Source organism: Rhinatrema bivittatum, unplaced genomic scaffold (genome assembly GCF_901001135.1).
Source record: "Rhinatrema bivittatum unplaced genomic scaffold, aRhiBiv1.1, whole genome shotgun sequence".
NCBI classification, from domain to species: Eukaryota; Metazoa; Chordata; class Amphibia; order Gymnophiona; family Rhinatrematidae; genus Rhinatrema; species Rhinatrema bivittatum.
In genome coordinates this window covers 46,800-69,375 of record NW_021820905.1, presented here as the reverse complement: position 1 = coordinate 69,375, position 22,576 = coordinate 46,800, and the positions used below count along the sequence as shown (strand labels likewise).

The window sequence follows — 22,576 nt, the reverse complement described above, 5'->3', positions numbered from 1 at the left end:
TTCTCTACATACTCAGAACTTCAAAAACAGAAACTCCCAAAAGACACTCCCAAAGGGCATAACACTGGACTGGATTTTTACATTGATTGCTTCTGACAATATGCCCAATCTAAGGTAATCAATAGAGAGCATCGCTTGCCCCATAACCTCAGCGCATAAAAGAGGAAGCCATCCATAGCCTCCAAAACAATTCAGATATCATTATCAAAGAAATTGACAAATGAGGAGCCATGGTTTCTATGAATAGATTAGACTACACATGAGAAGCAACATTTTATAAGCCCTTGCCTTCTGACCCCACTGTAGAAAACCAGAAGGAACTACACAATCTTCTGAATGGATTCCCTACTGGAATATGCCAACAGATTTACCTGGACATACCCCAGGAACCTCAACCAGGTATTTTCTACCTATTACTCAAAATACACAAACTTGGACGCCCCATTGTCTCCAGCATCAACACCCTCACAGTTGGAGTATCTGGCTACATAGACTCCATCCTCAGACTCTATACCATCAGCACTCCCAGTTTCCTTTGCAACATCACAGATTTTCTGAAGAAACTCCACTCTTTTGGCCACCTGCCAGACAACACCATTCTGGCAACCATGGATGTTGAATCCCTTTATATCAACATCCCCCACAAAGGTGGATTATAATCCTCTTCAGAATAGAAGAGGATTTGTATATGCAAGTCAATGGCACTGCCATGGGTACCCGCATGGCTCCGCAAAACAAAACACCAACATTTTCATGGAAGACTTAGAACAACATTTCCTCTGCTCCTACATCCAGTAGCAAATCCTCTACCTAAGATATATTGATGACATCTTCATCATCTGGATGCACAGACTTCAAAGCACTTAAAGAATTCCACAAAGAATTCAACAAACTCCACTCTGACATCAAACTGAACCTAAAACAAGTCACACAGAAAGTCCACTTTCTGGACACTACTATCCAATTATATGAAGGACACATAAGAACCATATTATTCTGGAAACCCACTGACTGTCATACATACTGACATACCTCCAGCTTCCACCCACCCCCACCCCCATAGCCAAGCCCTGTAGTACAATTGCATATGTTCTGATGCCTCAGAAACTCCTATCTGGAGAAATTACAATGGACATTTTTTAAATTATAGTACCCACCCAATGAGATAAGGAAACAAATCAACAGAGCCAGACAAATACCCAAGAACACTCTGATTGTTACCTATAGCTCCCAGTTGAAACCACTGAAACATATCATCGAGGATCTACAGCCCATTCTGGACAAGGATACCACCCTCTCATATGCCATGGGTAGCAAACGCATTCTGGCTTACCGGCAGGCCCTCAACCTCAAATGGATACTCACCAGAAATCACAAATTGTGCAACAATGTCACCAACTCAGGAACAAGACCCTACCAGAAACCCAGATACCAACTTTGTCCACATATTAACCCAGCCAATACCATCACAGGACCCAACAACATCTGGGGCTTATCCACCTGCTCTTCTTCCAATGTAATATATTCCATTACCTGTCAGCTGTCCCTCTGCTGTTTACATAGGACAAACAGGTCACTTCCTAAGGAAAAGCCTAACATTAGAAATGGCAACATCCAGAAACCAATAGGAGAAGAATTCAACCTTCCAGGATATTCTATTATCTGACCTTAAGATTGCCATACTCTACAAAAGAACTTCAAAGGAACACTCCAGGGTGAAACTAGTGAATTAGAACTCATCAAAAAACTTATAACTATCGCCCTAGGTCTGAACAGAGACAATGTTATCAGATCATTCTGTCTTTTCACACTTACCTCAGTTGTCAGTAGGCTGTACTATAATGCTATTAACACTCTCGCAACACCATGGCCTGCCTAATTCAATGCCTTCTCTTTGTTCTAAATATATTTTACCCATCTCCTGAACATCAGTTCATGTATCTGACAAAGTGGACACTGTCCTCAAAAGCTCATGCTTCAATAAATTGGGTAGTCTATAAAGGTGCCACCGGACTCCTGCCCTTTGTTCTGTATATGGTGCAGCATCTACCCCACTACCTTCCGACTCTCTCTGATTCTTCTCCAACCTCCTTCTTGCTGAATACCAAACAAAAGTATTTGTTTAGTATTTTGTCACCCACCAAATATTCCTCCTTTACTCCTCTGTCATACAATCCCAGCTCTGCCATTTCTCCATTCACTGACATATCATACTGTCTTTTGTTCTGTTTGCATCTTTACCCTTTTGCCCACCTTCCCTGCTTCTCTCTGCTTTTCAGATATTATTTCCTGACCTTTATTCTGAGATCCCCTTGAACCTTTTGAATAGAATAGTGAATTATCCTATTACAGCACTGATCAGTATGTTTTTCACAGTGTCTATGCTGTAAAATAGAATAGTGGATTATTCTATCAGAACACTAAGAGCACTTCTCATGGCATCTGTGCTGTAAAACAGAAAGGTGGATTAGTCTATTTTAACACTAATCAATGAATTTCTTGCAATGTCTCTGGTATAGAATAGAATAGTAGATTATTCTATCACAGCACAGATCACTGCCTTTCTCACAGTATTTGTGCTGTGGAATATAATAGCAGATTTTTCTATAGCTGCATTTGACCAGTGCATTTCTCACAATGTCTTATGGCTCTAACAACATTATATTTATAGTGCTCTGCTACATGCTGCTTAGAAACTTATTTTTGCCAAGAAATTAAATACAGATTCAATCTCACATGAATTCTTATTCTGCAGAGTTCCTTCCTGTTTCATCTCTGCATGTGCAGCAGTCCTTCAAATTCTGTAAAATAATGAAGATTTTTCAGTGTCTTAGCATCAAGATTTCACATTAGGAAGAAGACACCATGATAATAAACATGATGTGCCCAGTAATGAAAGACTGCTTCACTCTGTAAGGAGATGCTGGTTGTGGGACAGGAAGATGCAATTGTGACAGAGGGACAGGCAGTGTTTTAAAATATTGCTTTGCCCATTGGGACAATGTCTTTGGAGATCTCCAATTAATGTGATCTCTCTCTCTCTCTCTCTCTTTCTCTCCTTGTTTCTCGCTCCATCCTTGTCCCTCCCACTCTTCCTCACTTTATTATTTTTCTTCATCTCCTTTGGTAAACACTTATAAAGATGATTAAATAACTGATGTAAGCGGAAGGGCTTTTAGACCCAGACCCTTACATCTTACACATAAAGGGCCAGATTTTAAATGCCCTGCGCGCGTAAATCCGGCCGGATTTACGCGCACAGGGCCCTCGCGCGCCGGCGCGCCTATTTTGCATAGGCCACCGGCGCACGCAGAGCCCTGGGACGCGCGTAAGTCCCAGGGCTTCGTAAAAGGGGCGTGTCGGGGGTGTTCCGTGAATGACGCGGCGTTTCGGGGGTGTGACATGGCGTTTCGGGGGGCGGGCCCAGGGGCGTGGCGCCGGCCCGGGGGCATGGTCGAGGCCTCCGGACCAGCCCCCGGGTCGGGTGATGGCGCGCCAGCAGCCCGCTGGCACACGCAGATTTACGTCTGCTTTCAGCAGGCGTAAATCTGCCAACAAAGGTAAGGGGGGGTTTAGATAGGGCCGGGGGGTGGGTTAGGTAGGGGAAGGGAGGGGAAGGTGGGCGGAGGGCGAAGGAAAGTTCCCTCCGAGGCCGCTCCAAAATCGGAGCGGCCTCGGAGGGAACAGGCAGCGCGCGCTAGACTCGACGCGCGCAGGTTGCACAAATGTGCACCCTCTTGCGCGCGGCGACCCCGCATTTTATAAGATACGCGCGGCTACGCGCGTATCTTATAAAATCCAGCGTACTTTTGTTCACGCCTGGTGTGCGAACAAAGTACGCGCGCGCGTATGTTTTTACAATCTACCTCAAAGAGTATACATTTTTCTTCTTAACTCAACAGACATATACTTGAACAGACCATTTCTTGACTTCCATAATACTTACACCTTCAGTAGTTCAAGCAGAGCTCTACAGTACTGTATTATTGTATCCGATTGAACTGGAATTTCTTTACCTTTAAGCTGGGTGAATGTAAGTCTCCCAGTCCAGTTTGGTTCATTAACTCCAAGCTTCTGCAGGATCCAGGTTTCGTAGATCAGGTTAACAAGGCAATTTATAATATTTTTAATTTAATGATTTATGTGAGGGTTTGCCAACTATTAATTGGCATACTTTTAATGAAACTCTCAGGGAAGTGATTATAAATATTAGTGCTGGAAAAACTAAACAAAGGAAGCAGGGTGTAATGTTTTGGCCGGCCACACTCACACCCGGTTCTCCACGCTGCCCACGCAGCCAAGACACTGCCCTACTATGTTCCTGGGGCTTCCAATGTGTGCGTGCATGTGGCTCTTAAAGTCCCCGCGGCGGGAACCCATCAGCCGGCACTCCTTGATGACGTCAGCAACCCAGCTATTTAAACTATGGCATTGCTCCTCAGCCTTGCCTCAGCAACAGGTCCTCCTGCAGCCTTGCAGTGGGTGCCTTCTTTGCCACCTTGCCTGCCTTGCCTCAGTGTCTCCTTGCCTTCCATTACTTTACCTTAGCCCTCTTTGCCTTGCTGTTATCTAGCCCTGCCTGTCCTGTTTGTGTCTGGGTACCCGGTGCCTTTTTTTGTCTTGTCTTCCATTTTTGCCTGACCCTGACGGACACCGACTTCTCTTCTGGCCCGTCTGCTACCTCCCCAATCCTCGGCCTGGACTCGGATTCCATCTGCCCTCTGCCTGCCCCGCCTTGACCTGGACCTGGATGCCGTTTGCTTGCCGCCTGTACCTGACCACTGCCCGTGACTCGACTACATCCAACCACTCTGTACAGGGCTCTCACCTAAATCCTACCAGCCCTTTGAACCCAAGGATTCAAGCTGTGGGGAACGGGGCTGGTATAGGTGAAACCCCTGATACAGTTCTAGTAAGAGCGAGTCCACCTGCTATCAGCGTGGGCCTTGCAGGTTCACCTGCTAGGCTGCGTCAACCATGCCACGGTCAAGGGGCTCGCATCCTTGACGCAGGAACTCCACATTTGGAAAGAAAAGTCAAAAACACACAGAGAATCAACTCATTAACAGGAAAGATTAACACCTTATAGTTGCAACTTCGGAAGCTGAAATACAAATACAGTTCCATTTGTAGTCAACAAGCAGGTAAATCATTTTACTTACCTAAACCTAGATATTATTTACTTACCTAAACCTAGATATTATTTAGATATTTAGAGAGTAGTAAAAAGCAGACACAAGGAGGCTACTTTTCAAAGGCATTTCTATGGTAAACAGTGCTTTACCTGCAGAATTGTCCTTTTACAAAATTGCCCTCCCGATATGCAGATAAACTTTCACGCATTCTGCCTTTTTGCACATAAATTTACCCAGATTGAGCAAAGATGATCTAGGGGTGTAGAGTTGGGGATGCATTTACACTTACATACATACTTTGGGATTTTCAATAATATGTGCATTAAATTATAAGAAAAATACATGTGCAGATATAACTGTATGCAGGTAGTTTTGGTAGGATAACTTTCAAAATGGATTTATGCACATAAATCCTCTTTGAAATTTGCTGTAACTTTACATTTTTGCCTACTAATTTAGGTAGGCTTTTATAAAATGACTCCCATGTTAGCACAATATTTAAAAGCAAGAAGGAAAAGAGATACAATTCATGCTGTATACTCACATGATAAGTTAATTTATAAGGATAATGAGATTGCCCAACAATTTAGGAAGTACTATTCCATTCTGTATCAATTTAATTTAATTTTATTACATATTTCTAATCTGCCTCCCAAAGTCCAGTGACTCTATCAAAACAGATTACAACATCAATAAAATCCTAAAATGCATACAACAATCACAACAAAGTCCTAAGACTCTATCAAAGCTATTTCAACCACCATCAACCAAATACATACAATAATCATAATAAATCAAAACCCAGAAAAATCCATCCAAAATTACACCTAAACATACTTCAAGCCAAGTAAAACCAAAAACTGATGGTGACTGACTGTATATAATGCTGCAGACAGGTCTCAAAGTACAAAAAAAGTGGTCTAATAGAAACCCTATATCATCTACCAGAGTTTAATACAGGCTCTGAGCTAAATGTTGAGCAAAAGCTCAACTGTGCAGGATCTAATCCTTTTTCTTCTTCCAAAAATATCCCTTAATTGACTAGTCACTATAATTTTGCAAGAACAGGCTTTATACCAGGCAATAATTGGAACAGTCAGATGGGTCTCCATTAAGTATATAAGAACATAAGAAGTTGTCATACTGGGTCAGACTGAGGCTCCATTAAGCCCAGGATTGCTTCCAACAGTGGCCAGTCCAGGCTCACAAATACCTGGCAAGATCTAAAACATTAAATTGATCCCATGCTACTAATGCCAGTAATAGCAGTGGCAAATCTCTAAATCATCTTGATTAATAGCAATTTGTAGACTTCTCCTCCAGGAACTTATCCAAACCTTTTTTAAAACCAGCTACATTAATTGCCCTAACCATATCCTTCAGCAATGAATTCCAGAACATAAGTGTACATTGAGTAAAAAATTATTTTCTCTGATTTATTTTAAATGTGCTACTTGCTAACTTCATGGAGTGCCCCCTAACCCTTCTATTATCTGAAAGAGTATATGAGTGATTCACATTTACCCATTCTAGTCCTCTCATATTTTACAGACCTCTATCATCTCTCCTCAGCTATCTCTTCTTCAAGCTGAACAGCCCTAACCTCTTTAGCTTTTTCTCATAGGGGAGCCATTCCATCCCCTTTATCATTATAGTCACCCTTCTATGTACTTTCTCCAGTGTAACTATATCTTTTTTGTGATGCAGCGACCAGAATTGCATTCAGTACTCAAGGTAAGGTCTCACCATGAAGTGATACAGAGGCATTATGATATTCTCTGGTTTTTTCACCATTCCCTTCCTAATAATGCCTAACATTGTGTTTGCTTTTTTGACTGCTATAGCACATTGAGCTGATGATTTCAATGAATTATCCACTATGACGCTGTTAGGATTTTGACTGTTTCACAGCCTTATCCTACCTGTAGTTATGCCTCCCTTCCAGCAAAGGTCCTCAGTAAGCCTCTCCACTAACCTTGCCAGGCTCCTCTTCACTGCCCTTGCCTTGCCCAAGCCCCAGGCCTATGTAAATCTATGTTACCAGAAGCTCTCTATCTTCTCATGGTGTTGCTTCTGGCTCCGTGACCTGACACCTGTTCTGTCTTGCTTTGTCTTGTGGCCCATGGGCCTTCTGCTTTGCTCTAGCCATGTCTTGTGGCCTACAGGCCTTCTGTCTTGTGCTTTGCCTTGAGGCTTTTGAGTCTACTCCATCTATAGCCTTATCGCCTTTGAGCTTGAATGTTCTTAGTTCAGAGTTTCCCTTGTCTGCGTTGTCTGACTCCTACCCTTGCCGCCTTGTTGGTTTTGTCCTGTTTGTTCCAGTGTCCTCTCCAGTCTTGCCTGTACCAGTGTCTTGTCTTTGCTTTGCCTTAACTGTATTTTCTCTAGTTCCAGGTCCAGTTTGTAACCAGCCCTTGCCTTGTCTGGCTTGCCAGTCTGCCTGCTTTGTGCCCTGCTTGCCAAGCCAGTCCTGCTTTATCTTCAACCACAGTCTTCAGCCTGATTTGTCCTGCTTGTCTCCAGCTTAGCTTGTCCAAGTCCTGCCTCCAACTTACAGTATCCTGTTTTACTCCATCCTGTCTGTCCAAGCCTTGCCTGTGTGGACTCACCACTATGATGTAAAACATCCTGGCCCCCAGAACCTAAGAGCTCAACCTGCGGGGGAGGCGGCTAGCTAGGCAGAAGACCGGTACTTTTCTTGTTCCAAGATCTGCTTTGCCATCCTGTGCCACTCCCCAGGTAGGTGTCCCTAGCTCAGGGAGCCTTTACAGAATGGACTCAGGGAACCATAACAAATGGATCTTTTTCCTAGGTGAAACTCCTAATATGGAACCTAACATTGTGTAACTACAGCATGGGTTATTTTTCCTTATATGCGTCAATCTTTTACTTGTCCACATTAAATTTCATCTGCCATTTGGACATCCAATCTTCCATTCTCACAAGGTCCTCCTGTAATTCATCACAATCCACAGGTGATTTAACTACTCTGAATAATTTTGTGTCAACTGTAAATTTGATCACCTCACTCACTGTATCCCTTTCCAGATCATTTATAAATATATTGAAAAGCACCAGTCTAAGTACAGATCCCTGAGGCACTCCACTGTTTATCCTTTTCCACTGAGAAAACTGACCATTTAATCCTACTCTCTGTTTCCTGTCTTTTAACCAGCTTGCAAGCCACAAAAAGACATCACTTTCTATCCCATGACTTTTTAGTTTTCTTAGAAGCTTCTCATGAAATACTTTGTAAAATGCCTTCTGAAAATCCAAACACACCACATCTACTGGTTCACCTTTGTCCACATGTTTATTAACCCCTTCAAAAAAATGAAGGAGATTTATGAGGCAAGACTCCCTTGGGTAAATCCATGCTGGTTGTGTTCCATATGTTTTTCTGTATGTTCTGAGATTTTGTTCTTTAGAATAGTTTCCATTATTTTTCCTGGCACTGAAGTCAGGCTCACCAGTTTATAGTTTCCCAGATCATCCCTGGAGCCTTTTTTAAATATCGGGGTTACATTGGCCACACTCCAGTCTTCAGATACAATGGATGGTTTTAATGATAAGTTACAGATTTTTTTCTAATAGTTCTGAAATATCAATTTTCAGTTTATCAATTTGGCCTACTACATCTTCCAGGTTCACTGTGATTTGGTTCAGTTCATACAAATCACCCCCCTTGAAAATCGCCTCCAGAACCTTTATCTCTCCAATATCCTCTTCAGTAAATTAATTTAGTCTTTCTGCAATGGCCTTATCTTCCCTAACAGCCCTTTACCCCCTTGATCATCTAACGGTCCAACTGATTCCCTTGCAGATTTTCTGCTTCAGATGTATTTTAAAAGTTTTTATTATGAGGTTACCTTCTTCAATAATGTTCTAATATTAGCCAATTTAAGGTAAATTTACAATTTCCTCAAGACAATCCAGCACCTCATCAGGCAGACCGTTGAAAAACCAACCAGAGCATGAATCAAGTGAACAACCTTCTTTTGCTACCTTATTCACCCATTTCCTCAAATCATCTAATTCAAGTCAACTCAAATGGTGATAATTGAATCCTTTGACCAACCTCATTACATCCTGAGCTAGATGCACTGAGAACATCTGTACTTCTTGCACCATGGATATTGAAAGTGCTGACTTTATATGTTTGACCTTCCTTACCCTGTCCGACAGCTTTTATTACAGTGACCCCTGATGTTAAACTTTCCTCATGGATATTTTATCTTAAAAAAAAAACAAGGACCACCGCCTCTGCATCAGGATCATTAGTGCAATAAGATGTTCTTTAGAGTTATCTTTGGCTTTCAATATTCTGTCTGTAAAAGGACTTTATAGACAACAGTATTCTTAGATTTTAAAACAATAAGTCAAAATCAATCATACTTGATAGGGATGTGAATCGTTTTCCATATCGTCTTAACGATAGAAATCGTGTGGCAGGGCAAGAAAATCGTCTTAGGCACGATTTTTTAGTTAAAAAATCGTTAAAAATCGTTTTTTCCGATTAGTGCGCACTAACTCGAGTTAGTGCGCACTAACGGGAGTTAGTGCGCACTAACTGAAAATGATACAATTTGACACTTTTCAGGTCAGTTAAGGTCAGTTTAGGAATGAATATGTATTCCTATTGGCTGCCCTCTTATTTATTCATGTTACCAAGCTTCCTACTGACAGTATATGGGGGATGGGAAATGGAAACAGTTGGTAGCTTGACAAAACAAGTAATGTGATCAGTCAATGTGACTAGAACTTGTGCCCTAACCCTGATACCAGGGGTATTGTGATCTTCCTGCACACAGTGCCCTATCCCTATTAATACCAGGAGTGTTGTGATCTTCCTGCACACAGTGCCCTATCCCTAATACCAGGGGTGTTGTGATCTTCCTGCACACAGTGCCCTATTCCTGATACTGGGGGTGTTGTGATCTTCCTGCACACAGTGCCCTATTCCTGATACCGGGGGTGTTGTGATCTTCTTGCACACATCCAGGTATCAGGGATAGGGCACTGCATGCAGGAAGATCACAACACTCCTGGTATTAATAGGGATAGGGCACTGCATGCAGGAAGATCACAACACTCCTGGTATTAATAGGGATAGGGCACTGCATGCAGGAAGATCACAACACCCCTGGTATCAGGGATAGGGCACTGTGTGCAGGAAGATCACAATACCCCGGAGGAGTGAGGGTCAGGCAGCTCCCCCCTGTCTGTGAAGCCAGCCACTCACTAGTAATGCAGGGAGGGAGCTGTCTCAGACTTCACCATCCTCCCCCCCCCTCACCCACACACCATTCACTAGCTGGGACATGGGGGAAGTCAGGAGTGAGGGTCAGGCAGCTCCCCCCTGTCTGTGAAGCCAGCCTCTCACTAGTAATGCAGGGAGGGAGCTGTCTCAGACTGGTATCAGGGTTAGGGCACTGTGTGCAGGAAGATCACAACACTCCTGGTATTAATAGGGATAGGGCACTGTAAGAGATGACTGTAGTAGATTGAATAAAGATCTGATGTTTCTGCTCTCCTCACACCAAACAAAAACAACACACAAGCAGAGAAGCCCTTCTTACAAAGCTGAGCTAGTGAGTTAAGTAGGAGGAAAAGTAAACATACTTGTGCCAGTGTGGCTACTTAAAAAATACACTTACCAACAATCAATTACATATATTTGAACTGTGTACAGTTCCAGCCAGGACCACCTTTCTAAAATGCACAGTGATTGGCAAATTCAACATGCACTAGCATTTCAGGTGCCTGCTAACAAAAATAATAAACAAACAAGTTCTAGTCACGTGAGTGCTGATCATTACATTACTTTTTTTGTCAAGCTTCCAACTGTTTCCATTTCACATCCCCCCAACCATTACCTCAGTATTAGCCTTGGTAACATCAATAGATAAGAGCACAGCCAGCCAATAGGAATACATACATACATATTCATTCCTAAGTGACCTTTACTGACCTGGGAAGTGTGAACACTTTGTTTCATTTTCTGTTGGTGTTCGTTAGTTTCCAGTTCCATTTCCCATCCCCCCAACCATCACCTCAGTGGTAACCTTGGTAACATCAATAGATAAGAGGGCAGCCAGCCAATAGGAACACATATTCATTCCTAACTGACCTTCAGTGACCTGGAAAGTGTTTATTTGTATCATTTTCAGTTAGTGCGCACTAACTCGAGTTAGTGCGCACTAACACGATTTAACGATTTTTAACGATAAATCGTTAGAATTTCTATTGTATCGTGTTCTATAACGATTTAAGACGATATAAACATTATCGGACGATAATTTTAATCGTTGAAAAACGATTCACATCCCTAATACTTGACATCCAACTCTGCATCAAAATAGGATCAGACCAAGCCTAATCCATTGCTAATCTCAATGACAGTCTTAGAGCAGTAGTCTAATGGCTCAATAACCACAAACTCAAACTAAACCCTTCTCTAACAGGGACCTCCTTCATACATCTGGATCATATCCATCAACTGCACAACTATTTTAACAACCACAAGCTTGCCACCATGATATATGCATTAATCACCAATTACAGTGACTATTGCAATTCTCTACTTAACATCTCACTCACAATGTAATCTCAAATGCCTCCAAATCCTACAGAGCACGGCTGCTAGAATTTTAGTAGGTGCCAAAGCAACTGACCACATAAAGACAAAGGGAACAAAATAGTTTGGGTTTGTAGCTCCCCCATGTGGGAGCCTAGAATGGTTTGCTGTCTGCCACCATTTTAAGGCATGGAATTTTCCAGGAACAGCATGTCCATGGCTAATGGCTATTGCCTGGTTTTGTTTATATTTTAGGGAGGAAGACCTCTGAGATCTCTAGGATTAAAACCTGGGTTAAGAATGAAGACAGAGAGCTTTCACCTTTTAACAGACTGAGTCTGAAACCTTGAAGACCATGTCTTGAAACCTGGAAATTCTTTGATTCCTGAGATAGGAGTTTTTCCACCCTCCTCATCTCATATTTTGGTTCCCCCTTTTTAGATTGTTGTTTTACAATAACCCTGAATACTCACCCAGGGGATCAGTGTATGCCAACTAAAAGAGTAGTGTCTCTCAGTCTCTCAGTCCAACAAAAAAAACTTTATTGAGAGTTTGATCAGAACCCGGTAGGCCACTACCAGACAAATAGTGAATTCACTAATACATTTAAAGGACGTTAGACACATTCCTACTCCCATAGCAACCTAAAACTTAACTAGGAACTGATCAACATTGAGATGAAGGCAGCAGTCCAGCAGCAAGAGGGGGGCTTCCCAGTCTTTTGCATCGAGTGTCACATGTATTATTTTTTACCCACCGGTGAGAAGTTGTACATGTGCATGCGATGCAAAGAGCTCCTGGCTCTCAGAGAACAAGTCCAATCTCTGGAGGCTAGAGTGGCAGACCTGGAGGAGCTGAGGCAGACAGAGAGGTATATAGATGAGACCTTCAGGGACATAGTAGCCAAGTCCCAACTTCAGACTGGCAGCCCTGGTGCTGCCTTGTAGGAAGAAGGTCTCATGATTGGAGAGCATCATCCGGGTACAGCAGGAAAGGATCCTGTAGCAAGGACCTGCTCTCCAGGTGATGCATTGTCCTTTCGCACTGAGGATACCTCCCCAAGGCCTACTACCCAGGAGGGAAGGGTTAGGTCGGCCATCATAGTTGGTGATTCGATTATTAGGAATGTAGATAGCTGGGTGGCTGGTGGGCGTGAGGATCATCTGGTAACATGCCTACCTGGTGCGAAGGTGGCGGACCTCACGCATCACCTAGATAGGATTTTAGACAGTGCTGGGGAGGAGCCAGCTGTCGTGGTACATGTGGGCACCAACGATATAGGAAAATGTGGGAGGGAGGTTCTGGAAGCCATATTTAGGCTCTTAGGTAGAAAGCTTAAATCCAGAACCTCCAGGGTAGCATTCTCTGAAATACTCCCTGTTCTACGCGCAGGTCACTAGAGGCAGGCAGAGCTCTAGAGTCTCAATGCATGGATGAGACGATGGTGCAAGGAAGAGGGATTCAGTTTTGTTAGGAACTGGGGAACCTTTTCGGGAAGGGGGAGTCTCTTCCGAAGGGATGGGCTCCACCTTAACTAGGGTAGAACCAGACTGCTGGTGCTAACCTTTAAAAAGGAGATAGAGCAGCTTTTAAACTAGAACAAAGGGGAAAGCCGACAGTCGCTCAGCAGCGCATGGTTCGGAGAGAGGTATCTTCAAAGGATACTAATGATGCATTAGAACTAGGGCATCCCAACAGAGAGGTTCCAATAATAAGAAAAGTAGTCCAAGTGCCTGTAACTAAAAACTCACCTGAGCTAAAAAATTCTAACATCTTTATCAATTAAAAAACAGAATGAAAATACAAACAAAAAACAAACTTTGAAATATTTCTATGCTAATGCCAGAAGTCTAAGAAGTAAGATGGGAGAATTAGAATGTATAGCAGTGAATGATGACATAGACTTAATTGGCATCTCAGAGACATGGTGGAAGGAGGATAACCAATGGGACAGTGCTATACTGGAGTACAAATTATATCGCAATGACAGAGAGGAGATCCCGGGAGGCGGTGTGGCGCTTTATGTTCGGGATGGCATAGAGTCCAATAGGATAAACATCCTGCATGAGACTAATTGCACAATCGAATCTTTATGGGTAGAAATCCCTTGTGTGTTGGGAAAGACTATAGTGATAGGAGTTTACTACCATCCACCTAGTCAAGATGGTGAGACGGACAGTGAAATGCTAAGAGAAATTAGGAAAGCTAACCAAATTGGTGGTGCGGTAATAATGGGAGACTTCAATTACCCCAATATTGACTGGGTAAATGTATCATCGGGACATGCTAGAGAGATACAGTTCCTGGATAGAATAAATGATAGCTTTATAGAGCAATTGGAACAGGAACCGACGAGAGAGGGAGCAATTTTAGATCTAGAGTGGAGCACAAGACTTGGTGAGAGAGGTAACGGTGGTGGGGCCGCGTGGCAATTGTGATCATAATATGAACAAATTTGAATTAATGACTGGAAGAGGAACAGTATGCAAATCCACGGCTCTCGTACTAAACTTTCAAAAGGGAAACTTTGATAAAATGAAAAAAATTGTTAGAAAAAAACTGAAAGGAGCAGCTACAAAAGTAAAAAATGTGCAAGAGGCGTGGTCATTGTTAAAAAATACCATTCTAGAAGCACAGTCCAGATGTATTCCACACATTAAGAAAGGTGGAAAGAAGGCAAAACGATTACTGGCATGGTTAAAAGGGGATGTGAAAGGAGCTATTTTAGCCAAAAGATCTTCATTCAAAAATTGGAAGAAGGATCCAACAGAAGAAAATAGGATAATGCATAAATGTTGGCAAGTTAAATGTAACACATTGATAAGACGGGCTAAGAGAGAATTTGAAAAGAAGTTGGCCGAAGAGGCAAAAACTCACAGTAAAAACTTTTCAAAATATATCCGAAGCAGAAAGCCTGTGAGGGAGTCAGTTGGACCGTTAAATGATCAAGGGGTTAAAGGGGCACTTAGAGAAGATAAGGCCATCGTGGAAAGATTAAATGATTTCTTTGCTTCGGTGTTTACTGAAGAGGATTTTGGGGAGGTACCCGTATAGGAGAAGGTTTTCATGGGTAATGATTCAGATGGACTGAATCAAATCACGGTGAACCTAGAAGATGTGGTAGACCTGATTGACAAACTGAAGAGTAGTAAATCACCTGGACCGGATGATATACACCCCAGAGTTCTGAAGGAACTAAAAAATGAAATTTCAGACCTATTAGTAAAAATTTGTAACCTATCATTAAAATCATCCATTGTACCTGAAGACTGGAGGATAGCTAATGTAACCCAAATATTTAAAAAGGGCTCCAAGAGTGACTCGGGAAACTACAGAGCAGTTAGCCTGACTTCAGTACCAGGAAAAATAGTGGAAAGTGTCCTAAACATCAAAATCACAGAACATATAGAAAGACATGGTTTAATGGAACAAAATCAGCATGGCTTTACCCAAGGCAAGTCTTGCCTCACAAATCGGCTTCACTTTTTTGAAGGAGTTAATAAACATGTGGATAAAGGTGAACCGGTAGATGTAGTGTACTTGGATTTTCAGAAGGCATTTGACAAAGTTCCTCATGAAAGGCTGCTAGGAAAAATAAAAAGTCATGGGATAGGTGGTGATGTCCTTTTGTGGATTACAAACTGGCTAAAAGACAAGAAACAGAGAGTAGGATTAAATGGACAATTTTCTAAGTGGAAGGGAGTGGGCAGTGGAGTGCCTCAGGGATCTGTATTGGGACCCTTACTTTTCAATATATTGATCTGGAAAGAAATACGACAAGTGAGGTAATCAAATTTGCGGATGATACAAAACTGTTCAGAGTGGTTAAATCATAAGCAGATTGTGATAAATTGCAGGAAGACCTTGTGAGGCTGGAAAATTGGGCATCAAAATGGCAGATGAAATTTAATGTGGATAAGTGCAAGGTGATGCATAAAGGGAAAAATAACCCATGCTATAGTTACACAATGTTAGGTTCCATATTAGGTGCTACTACCCAAGAAAGAGATTTAGGCATCATAGTGGATAACACATTGAAATTGTCGGTTCAGTGTGCTGCAGCAGTCAAAAAAGCAAACAGAATGTTGGGAATTATTAGAAAGGGAATGGTGAATAAAACAGAAAATGTCATAATGCCTCTGTATCGCTCCTTGGTGAGACCGCACCTTGACAATTCTGGTCGCCGCATCTCAAAAAAGATATAATTGCGATGGAGAAGGTACAGAGAAGGGCTACCAAAATGATAAGGGGAATGGAACAGCTCCGCTATGAGGAAAGACTAAAGAGGTTAGGACTTTTCAGCTTGGAGAAGAGACGACTGAGGGGGGATATGATAGAGATGTTTAAAATCATGAGAGGTCTAGAACGGGTAGATGTGAATCGGTTTTTACTCTTTCGGATAATAGAAAGACTAGGGGGCACTCCATGAAGTTAGCATATGGCACATTTAAAACTAATAGGAGAAAGTTCTTTTTCACTCAACACACAATTAAACTCTGGAATTTGTTGCCAGAAGATGTTGTTAGTGCAGTTAGTATAGCTGTGTTTGAAAAAGGATTGGATATGTTCTTGGAGGAGAAGTCCATTACCTGCTATTAATTAAGTTGACTTAGATAATAACTACCGCTATTACTAGCAACGGTAACATGGAATAAACTTAGTTTTTGGGTACTTGCCAGGTTCTTATGGCCTGGATTGGCCACTGTTGTAAACAGGATGCTGGGCTTGATGGACCCTTGGTCTGACCCAGTATAGCATGTTCTCATGTTCTTATGTTCTCAATTAAGATTTGATGTCATTTGGAGTAAGGAAAATCTCACAAAGATGTTCTCTTGCCCTAGCATGATGAACTCTATACCATTACGGCTGTTTCAGGCATATAGCATAGCTTAATGCCAGGAATTCCAGCATTAAAAGAACATGATAATGCCCCTCATTTTTATTAATCCCTCCCCAATCCCGCCCCTTTGAAAAATTTACAATTGCACTACAGCGACTATCGCATGCATTACGGAGCAGATTTTTAAACATACACGCGGGCGTACATTTGTGCGTGCAACCCGGCACGCACAAATGTACGCCCAATTCTACAACATGCACGTGCAGCTGCGCGCATGTTTTAAAATCACGGATCAGCACGCGCAAGGGGGTGCACACTAGTGCAAATTGCGTGCACTGAGCCCTCAGGGAGCCCCTCTGGCTTTCCCCGTTCCCTCCCCCCCCCCCACCTTCCCCTCCCTTCCCCTCCCTGTCCCGTCCCCTAGCCCTAAAGAAACACCCTCCCGTACCTTTGTTTTGGAACTTGCGCACGCCGGTCAAATGCCAGCGCGTAATCCCCCTGTGCCAGAGTCCTCGGCCTCACCTCCCGGACTGCCCCTGGGCCACTCCGCCACACCCACGGACCATCTACCACACCCCTGTCTCACCCCCTGCCTGCCCATTCAGAAAAGCCCTGAGACAAATGCGCGTCCCGGGGCTTTACGCGCACCGCCAGGCTTTTTGAAAATAGGCCCAGAGCGCATAACCCCCCCTATGCGCATAAATCCTTGAAAATCTGCCCCTTTGGCATTAACGCATTCATTATAGCACTTTCGCGGGCTTTAATGCCACAACACATTTTGATGAATGACTCTTTTAACTGCATAAACTTATCCAGCTAACTTTGGAGGGATATTTGGTGGTGCAGTCTCCATATTGAATATAAACGGCTATTATTTTATTTTTTATTTATTTAATTTTTTATTTCTAGATTTTTAATTACATTTCAAGAATTACACTTGAATTTGCAAACAGAGATATAGGAGATAATTGAAATTACAATAAAAAAAATAAACTATAAGTTCTACCACTTATTCTCTGCATATTAAGTCCTCAGTAACATGGGATATACATTCACACCCTGAGGAATAATCTTACATAATAAAGAAATAGGATCTAACAAACAGGAGGCTATAAATATATGACCGAATTAGCTACAGTTCGTCCCCAATAGCTGCTCATTCGGCAGCTACTGGGGATGAACTAGAAAAAGATAACACTTTGTCCTTCAAAAATTTGAAAGCTGTAAAGGAGAAAATAAAACTTAAAAGGAATTCTGGTATTTAATTGCACATTTACATGGATATTTTAATAGAAATAAGGCTCCCAGTTGTAAAACTTGGGGCCTCCATTGAAGTAATTGTTTCCTCTTCATTTGGGTACTCCTTGCTAAATCTGGAAAAGCGCTAACTTTTAAATCCAAACCTTCTCTTGATGATGTCATAAAAACATTCGTAATATTCACTCCAACAAAAAGAAAACGATTAATATAGATGGTTTAACTTGATCTTTTTGAGTTATCTCCAAGATATTGGTAAGATCTAGTTCTGGTAATACAGGTGTAAGGACTTGGAAACCTTTTTGAGTAATGAGATCCTTCTTAAATAGCGGTTTATAGTATACACTGGACACCAGGGGAAGTGCTGGTTCTGGAATTTTCAAGATCTGAGTTAGATATTTTTTCTACATGTCCCTAGGTGGGACCAAAGGATCTTTAGGAAAATTTATAAATCTAAGATTCTTTCCCCTTATTTGATTTTCTAATTGTTCCAACTTGTTGGTAACATCTGATTTTCTTTAATTTTATTTGGCTGAAGGTTAGAAAAATCTTTAAACTCTTCTTCCAAAGATACTCAAGAAGATTTATTTTCTTCCACAGCTTTGTCAACCAATTTTAATCCAGAGTCCACTTGATTAAGAAAAATAACAAGTGGACTCAACTGTTGAAATAAGTTGTCGTTTAAAGTCTGAATTGCATCCCATATTATATCCAAAGACATTATTGCAGGCCTTACCAGTTCTTTTTTAGGAAGAATGAATATAGTCCTCCCTCTCCAGCTGCCGAAAGTGAGCACTGTCTGCAGCTTCTCCGAGGCCAGCGGGAGCTCCAGGGGACCTTAATGGATCTCCCGGTTCACTCCTGCTTCCCAGATTCAAGATGTCTCCTTCTTCAGCCTCGCTTTGTTGCGAAGCGTGGAGATGGCTGGAGAGTCGCACCGTTGTTGGATTTTCTGGAGGCTTTGATCTTCCGGGTACAGAGTTGTTTGCATATCCTGCAGGATGGAAGGTTCAGCTTCCACCTGGTCACCCCGCTGCGAGCCAACTCCCAGAGTTACAGTTTCCCAGATCACATGAGTGTCCATCAGACCCTGTAAAGGTAAAGCTGGGGAAGCGGCTAGAGCTTCACATTCTCTGGCTCGCCTTTTCCTTGCAGAATGCAGCATAGTGAGGAAAATAGGCGAAGGGCCTACAAGGACAATCTCAGGCATGTCTGGTCAGATCCGCCATCTTGGATCCCACCTTTTTTCTATTGTAAATGGCTATTTTTTTTTTATTTTTTTGTTTTAAAACACTTGTTACCCACCCTTCCTACATTCAGGGCGGGGTACAATAAAAAAATAAACATAAAAGAGCATGAAACAGCTCAACACATAAAATCATAGCTGGTAAGTTTTTCTGGCTAACTATAGGATAGCTCTACTGCATGACCAGAGTTGGCTGGATATGCCCACTCTGAATATCAGAGTTAACCAGATAACTTATCCAGCTAACCTAACTGCTCCCAGAAACTTCCCCGGAATGCCCCTACATTATTTGGCTAAGGTTTAGCTGGATAAGTGCACAAAATATTTAAAAATTGGCATTTAGCCAGATAACATGTGAATTATCCAGCTAAATACCTCTGAATATGAACCTCAGTAAGATAAAATGACTCATCCAAGGTCACACACACAGAATCAGTGACAGAGCCAGATATTAGAGCAAAGGTACAGGAATACAATAATTTAACCAAGTCACACATACAGAATCATTAGCCATGCCAGGAATTAAAATTCATGAGTTCTCCATATGAGTATAAATTTCCCTCAATCCTATGTAAAATGAGTTTGTCAAAGTCTGACCTCACTCAGGGCCCTATTTACTAACGGGCGGATTTTAAAAGCCCTGCTCGCGTAAATCCGCCCGGATTTACACGAGCAGGGCCTTGCGCGCCGGTGCACCTATTTTGCATAGGCTGCCGGCGCGCGCAGAGCCCCAGGACGCGCGTAGGTCCCGGGGTTTTCTGAAGGGGGCATGTCGGGGGCGTGTCGGGGGCGTGTCGGGGGCAGGGCCGAATGACGCGGCATTTTGGGGGCGGGATGCGGTGTTTCGGGGGCGGGTCCAGGCGCATGGTTTCGGCCCGGGGCATTCCGGGGCGTGGCCATGCCCTCCGGAATCGCCCCCGGGTCGGGTCTCGGTGCACCAGCAGCCCGCTGGCACGCGTGGATTTTCGTCTCCCTCCGGGAGGCGTAAATCCATGGATAAAGGTAGGGGGGGGTTTAGATAGGGCCGGGGGGGTGGGTTAGGTAGGGGAAGGGAGGGGAAGGTGAGGGGAGGGCGAAAGAAAGTTCCCTCCGAGGCCGCTCCGATTTCGGAGCGGCCTCGGAGGGAACGGAGGCAGGCTGCGCGGCTCGGCGCGTGCTGGCTGCCCAAAATCGGCAGCCTTGCTCGCGCCGATCCAGGATTTTATAAGATATGCGCTTTTTTTAAAAATCTACCCCTAAGCAGGCAGTCAGGATTATAGGAGCTTGACCAGGGCTCCCTTTACTTCAGCATTTCTCAGACTGTATATGAAGGGATTAAGCATGGGGGTTACCGAGGAGTAGATGACACTCACTGCTCGGTCATAGTCCAGAGAAGAGATCGAGGAAGGCCGAAAGTAGATGAACATCACTGTGCCATAGAAAAAGACCACCACAGTGAGGTGGGAGGAGCAGGTGGAAAAGGCCTTCTTTCTCCCTTGGGCAGAGCGGATCCTCAGGATGGCTGAGATGATGCGTACATAGGAGAGGACAATGAAGAGAAAGGGCCCCATGACTATCAAAGCTCCCTCACTAAACATAGCAAACTCATTCAGGGAAGTGTCGGAGCAGGAGAGCTTTAGTAGTGGTGGGACATCACAAAAGAAGTGATGAATGGTGATGGAACCACAGAAGGACAACCGGGAGAGCAGTAGGCTATGCAAGGTGGAGTTGAGAGATGCCACCACCCAGGACCCGGCCACCAAACCAAGGCACAGCCTCCGGCTCATCACCATGGCATAGCGCAGGGGGTCACAGATGGCCACACAACGGTCAAAGGCCATCACGGCCAACAGGAGAAACTCCGTGCTGCCCGTAAAGAACAGGAAGTAGACTTGTGCAATGCAGGCAGGGAAGGAGATGATTTTCTCCTCAGAAAGCAGATCCCTCAAGAGTCGGGGGACAGTGGTTGAGCTGAAGCACATGTCCACCATGGAGAGATTACCCAAGAAGAAGTACATGGGAGTGTGAAGACGCCAACTAACAGTGATCACAAATATGATGAGGCTGTTTCCCAATACAGTGATGAGATACACAGAAAGAAAAAGCACAAACAGAAGTGTCTGATGTTCAGGGAGGTCTGAGAATCCCAGGAGGAGAAATTCCAGCACTTTGGTTTCATTGCCCATTTCTGCGGATGGCAATAAACTGCACCTGTGGTAGAGAAAAAGAAAGAGATAATACAAAGAAATAATAAGGTAGGGTAATATGGAATGGAATAATCCTCTGTTCTGTTTCATAACACAGAAACTGGCATGATATGCAAGTGTTGCAATGATACATAGGAAGGGTTTTACATGCAGAAATAGCTTTTAAAAATTGCCCACTTGATATGCAGGCAAGTGCTTGCACAACACTCCTGTGTCCCTCTTGCTGCTCTTCATAGTGGCACAGTGGGATTTCATTTGGACAATACTGGAAAAAAATTATTGCTATCATATGGCAGAACAGATAATGAAGTTTTTAACTAATCTAATGTTATTAATAAAGTTCAAGAATTTCAGACACTCATCCTACAGTTATAGCTTTTCTTTTATATGGCAACTCTTCACAAAAAAAAAACAACTTCATGAACACAGGTAAGCAAATATTCTAAGATGTTAACTTTCAAACCAGCGTGCAGGCAAACATTGCGCGCTTACCTCGGCCCACACCCAGGGACATGACTATTTTATTACTTGCGTGCATATATGCGTGCGTGTTATAAAATAGCCTGGCCGGGTGCACATGTCCACCAAATTTTAAATGGGCACACAAATCCCGCTTCACCCATATAAGTCAGGGGATTTTAAAAGAGGCATGATAGCCTGTATTCCCCCCCCCCCCCCCCCCCCCCCAGTTACTCCAGCCTCTGAAATGGCTCTATCTTTTTAGGGTTTTTTTTAACTTACACGCCATCCATAGCAGAAGTAAAGTTCCTCGGCAGAGGATCTCGGCACATGCCAGGGTACATAAGTATTTATGCAGGCATCTGTTGGCTATGTCCTCACATGCCCATGCCCTGCCTGACCCAGGCCCATGCCCCGTCCCCTTATGATAAGTTGTGAGATGTGCATGCCACATGTTGCGACCCAGCCCGTAGCTGGAGCCACGAACCACTTCTCACCTCCTTCTCTGCTCCTTTTTCCTGCTGCGGAGACCGCCGACGCGCTTCACACGCAGCTGGAGCCACCCCCGCACAGCCCTTGTGGCCCGGAGGCCGCCGACCCCCTCTTCTCACAGCTAGGAGGCCGCCAACGCTCTCTTCTCGCGGCTAGGAGGCCGCCCATGTTGTCCTCAGCACGGCGGGCCTTGCCGCCACGTGTCGCTGTGGCTGGGAGCCGCTGCCTGTCCATTATGAGGCCTGGATCCGCCGCCGTCGCTGCTGCTGCTGCCCGCGGCATTGAGCCGCGCTGCTATACCTCATGTGGCCCGGAGGCTGCCGACGCACTAGTCTTCACACGGCTGGAGCCGCGCTGCTACATCTTATGAGGCCAGGAGGCCGC

The 22,576-nt window shown here is 43.6% G+C and overlaps 1 protein-coding gene across 1 annotated transcript; it reads right to left on the bottom strand.

Moving 5' to 3' along the window:
• Window positions 1-20,308: 20,308 nt before the first annotated feature.
• Window positions 20,309-21,220, bottom strand: LOC115082272 (olfactory receptor 1361-like). Its single transcript, XM_029586516.1, has one exon. The coding sequence runs from the start codon at window positions 21,218-21,220 to the stop codon at window positions 20,309-20,311; it is 912 nt and encodes a 303-aa protein (XP_029442376.1).
• Between the last annotated feature and the right edge of the window lie 1,356 nt (window positions 21,221-22,576).

Coding starts and splice junctions, on each gene's coding strand:
- LOC115082272 (XM_029586516.1), bottom strand. CDS start 21,220: ATGGGCAATGAAACCAAAGTGCTGGAATTTCTCCTCCTGGGATTCTCA.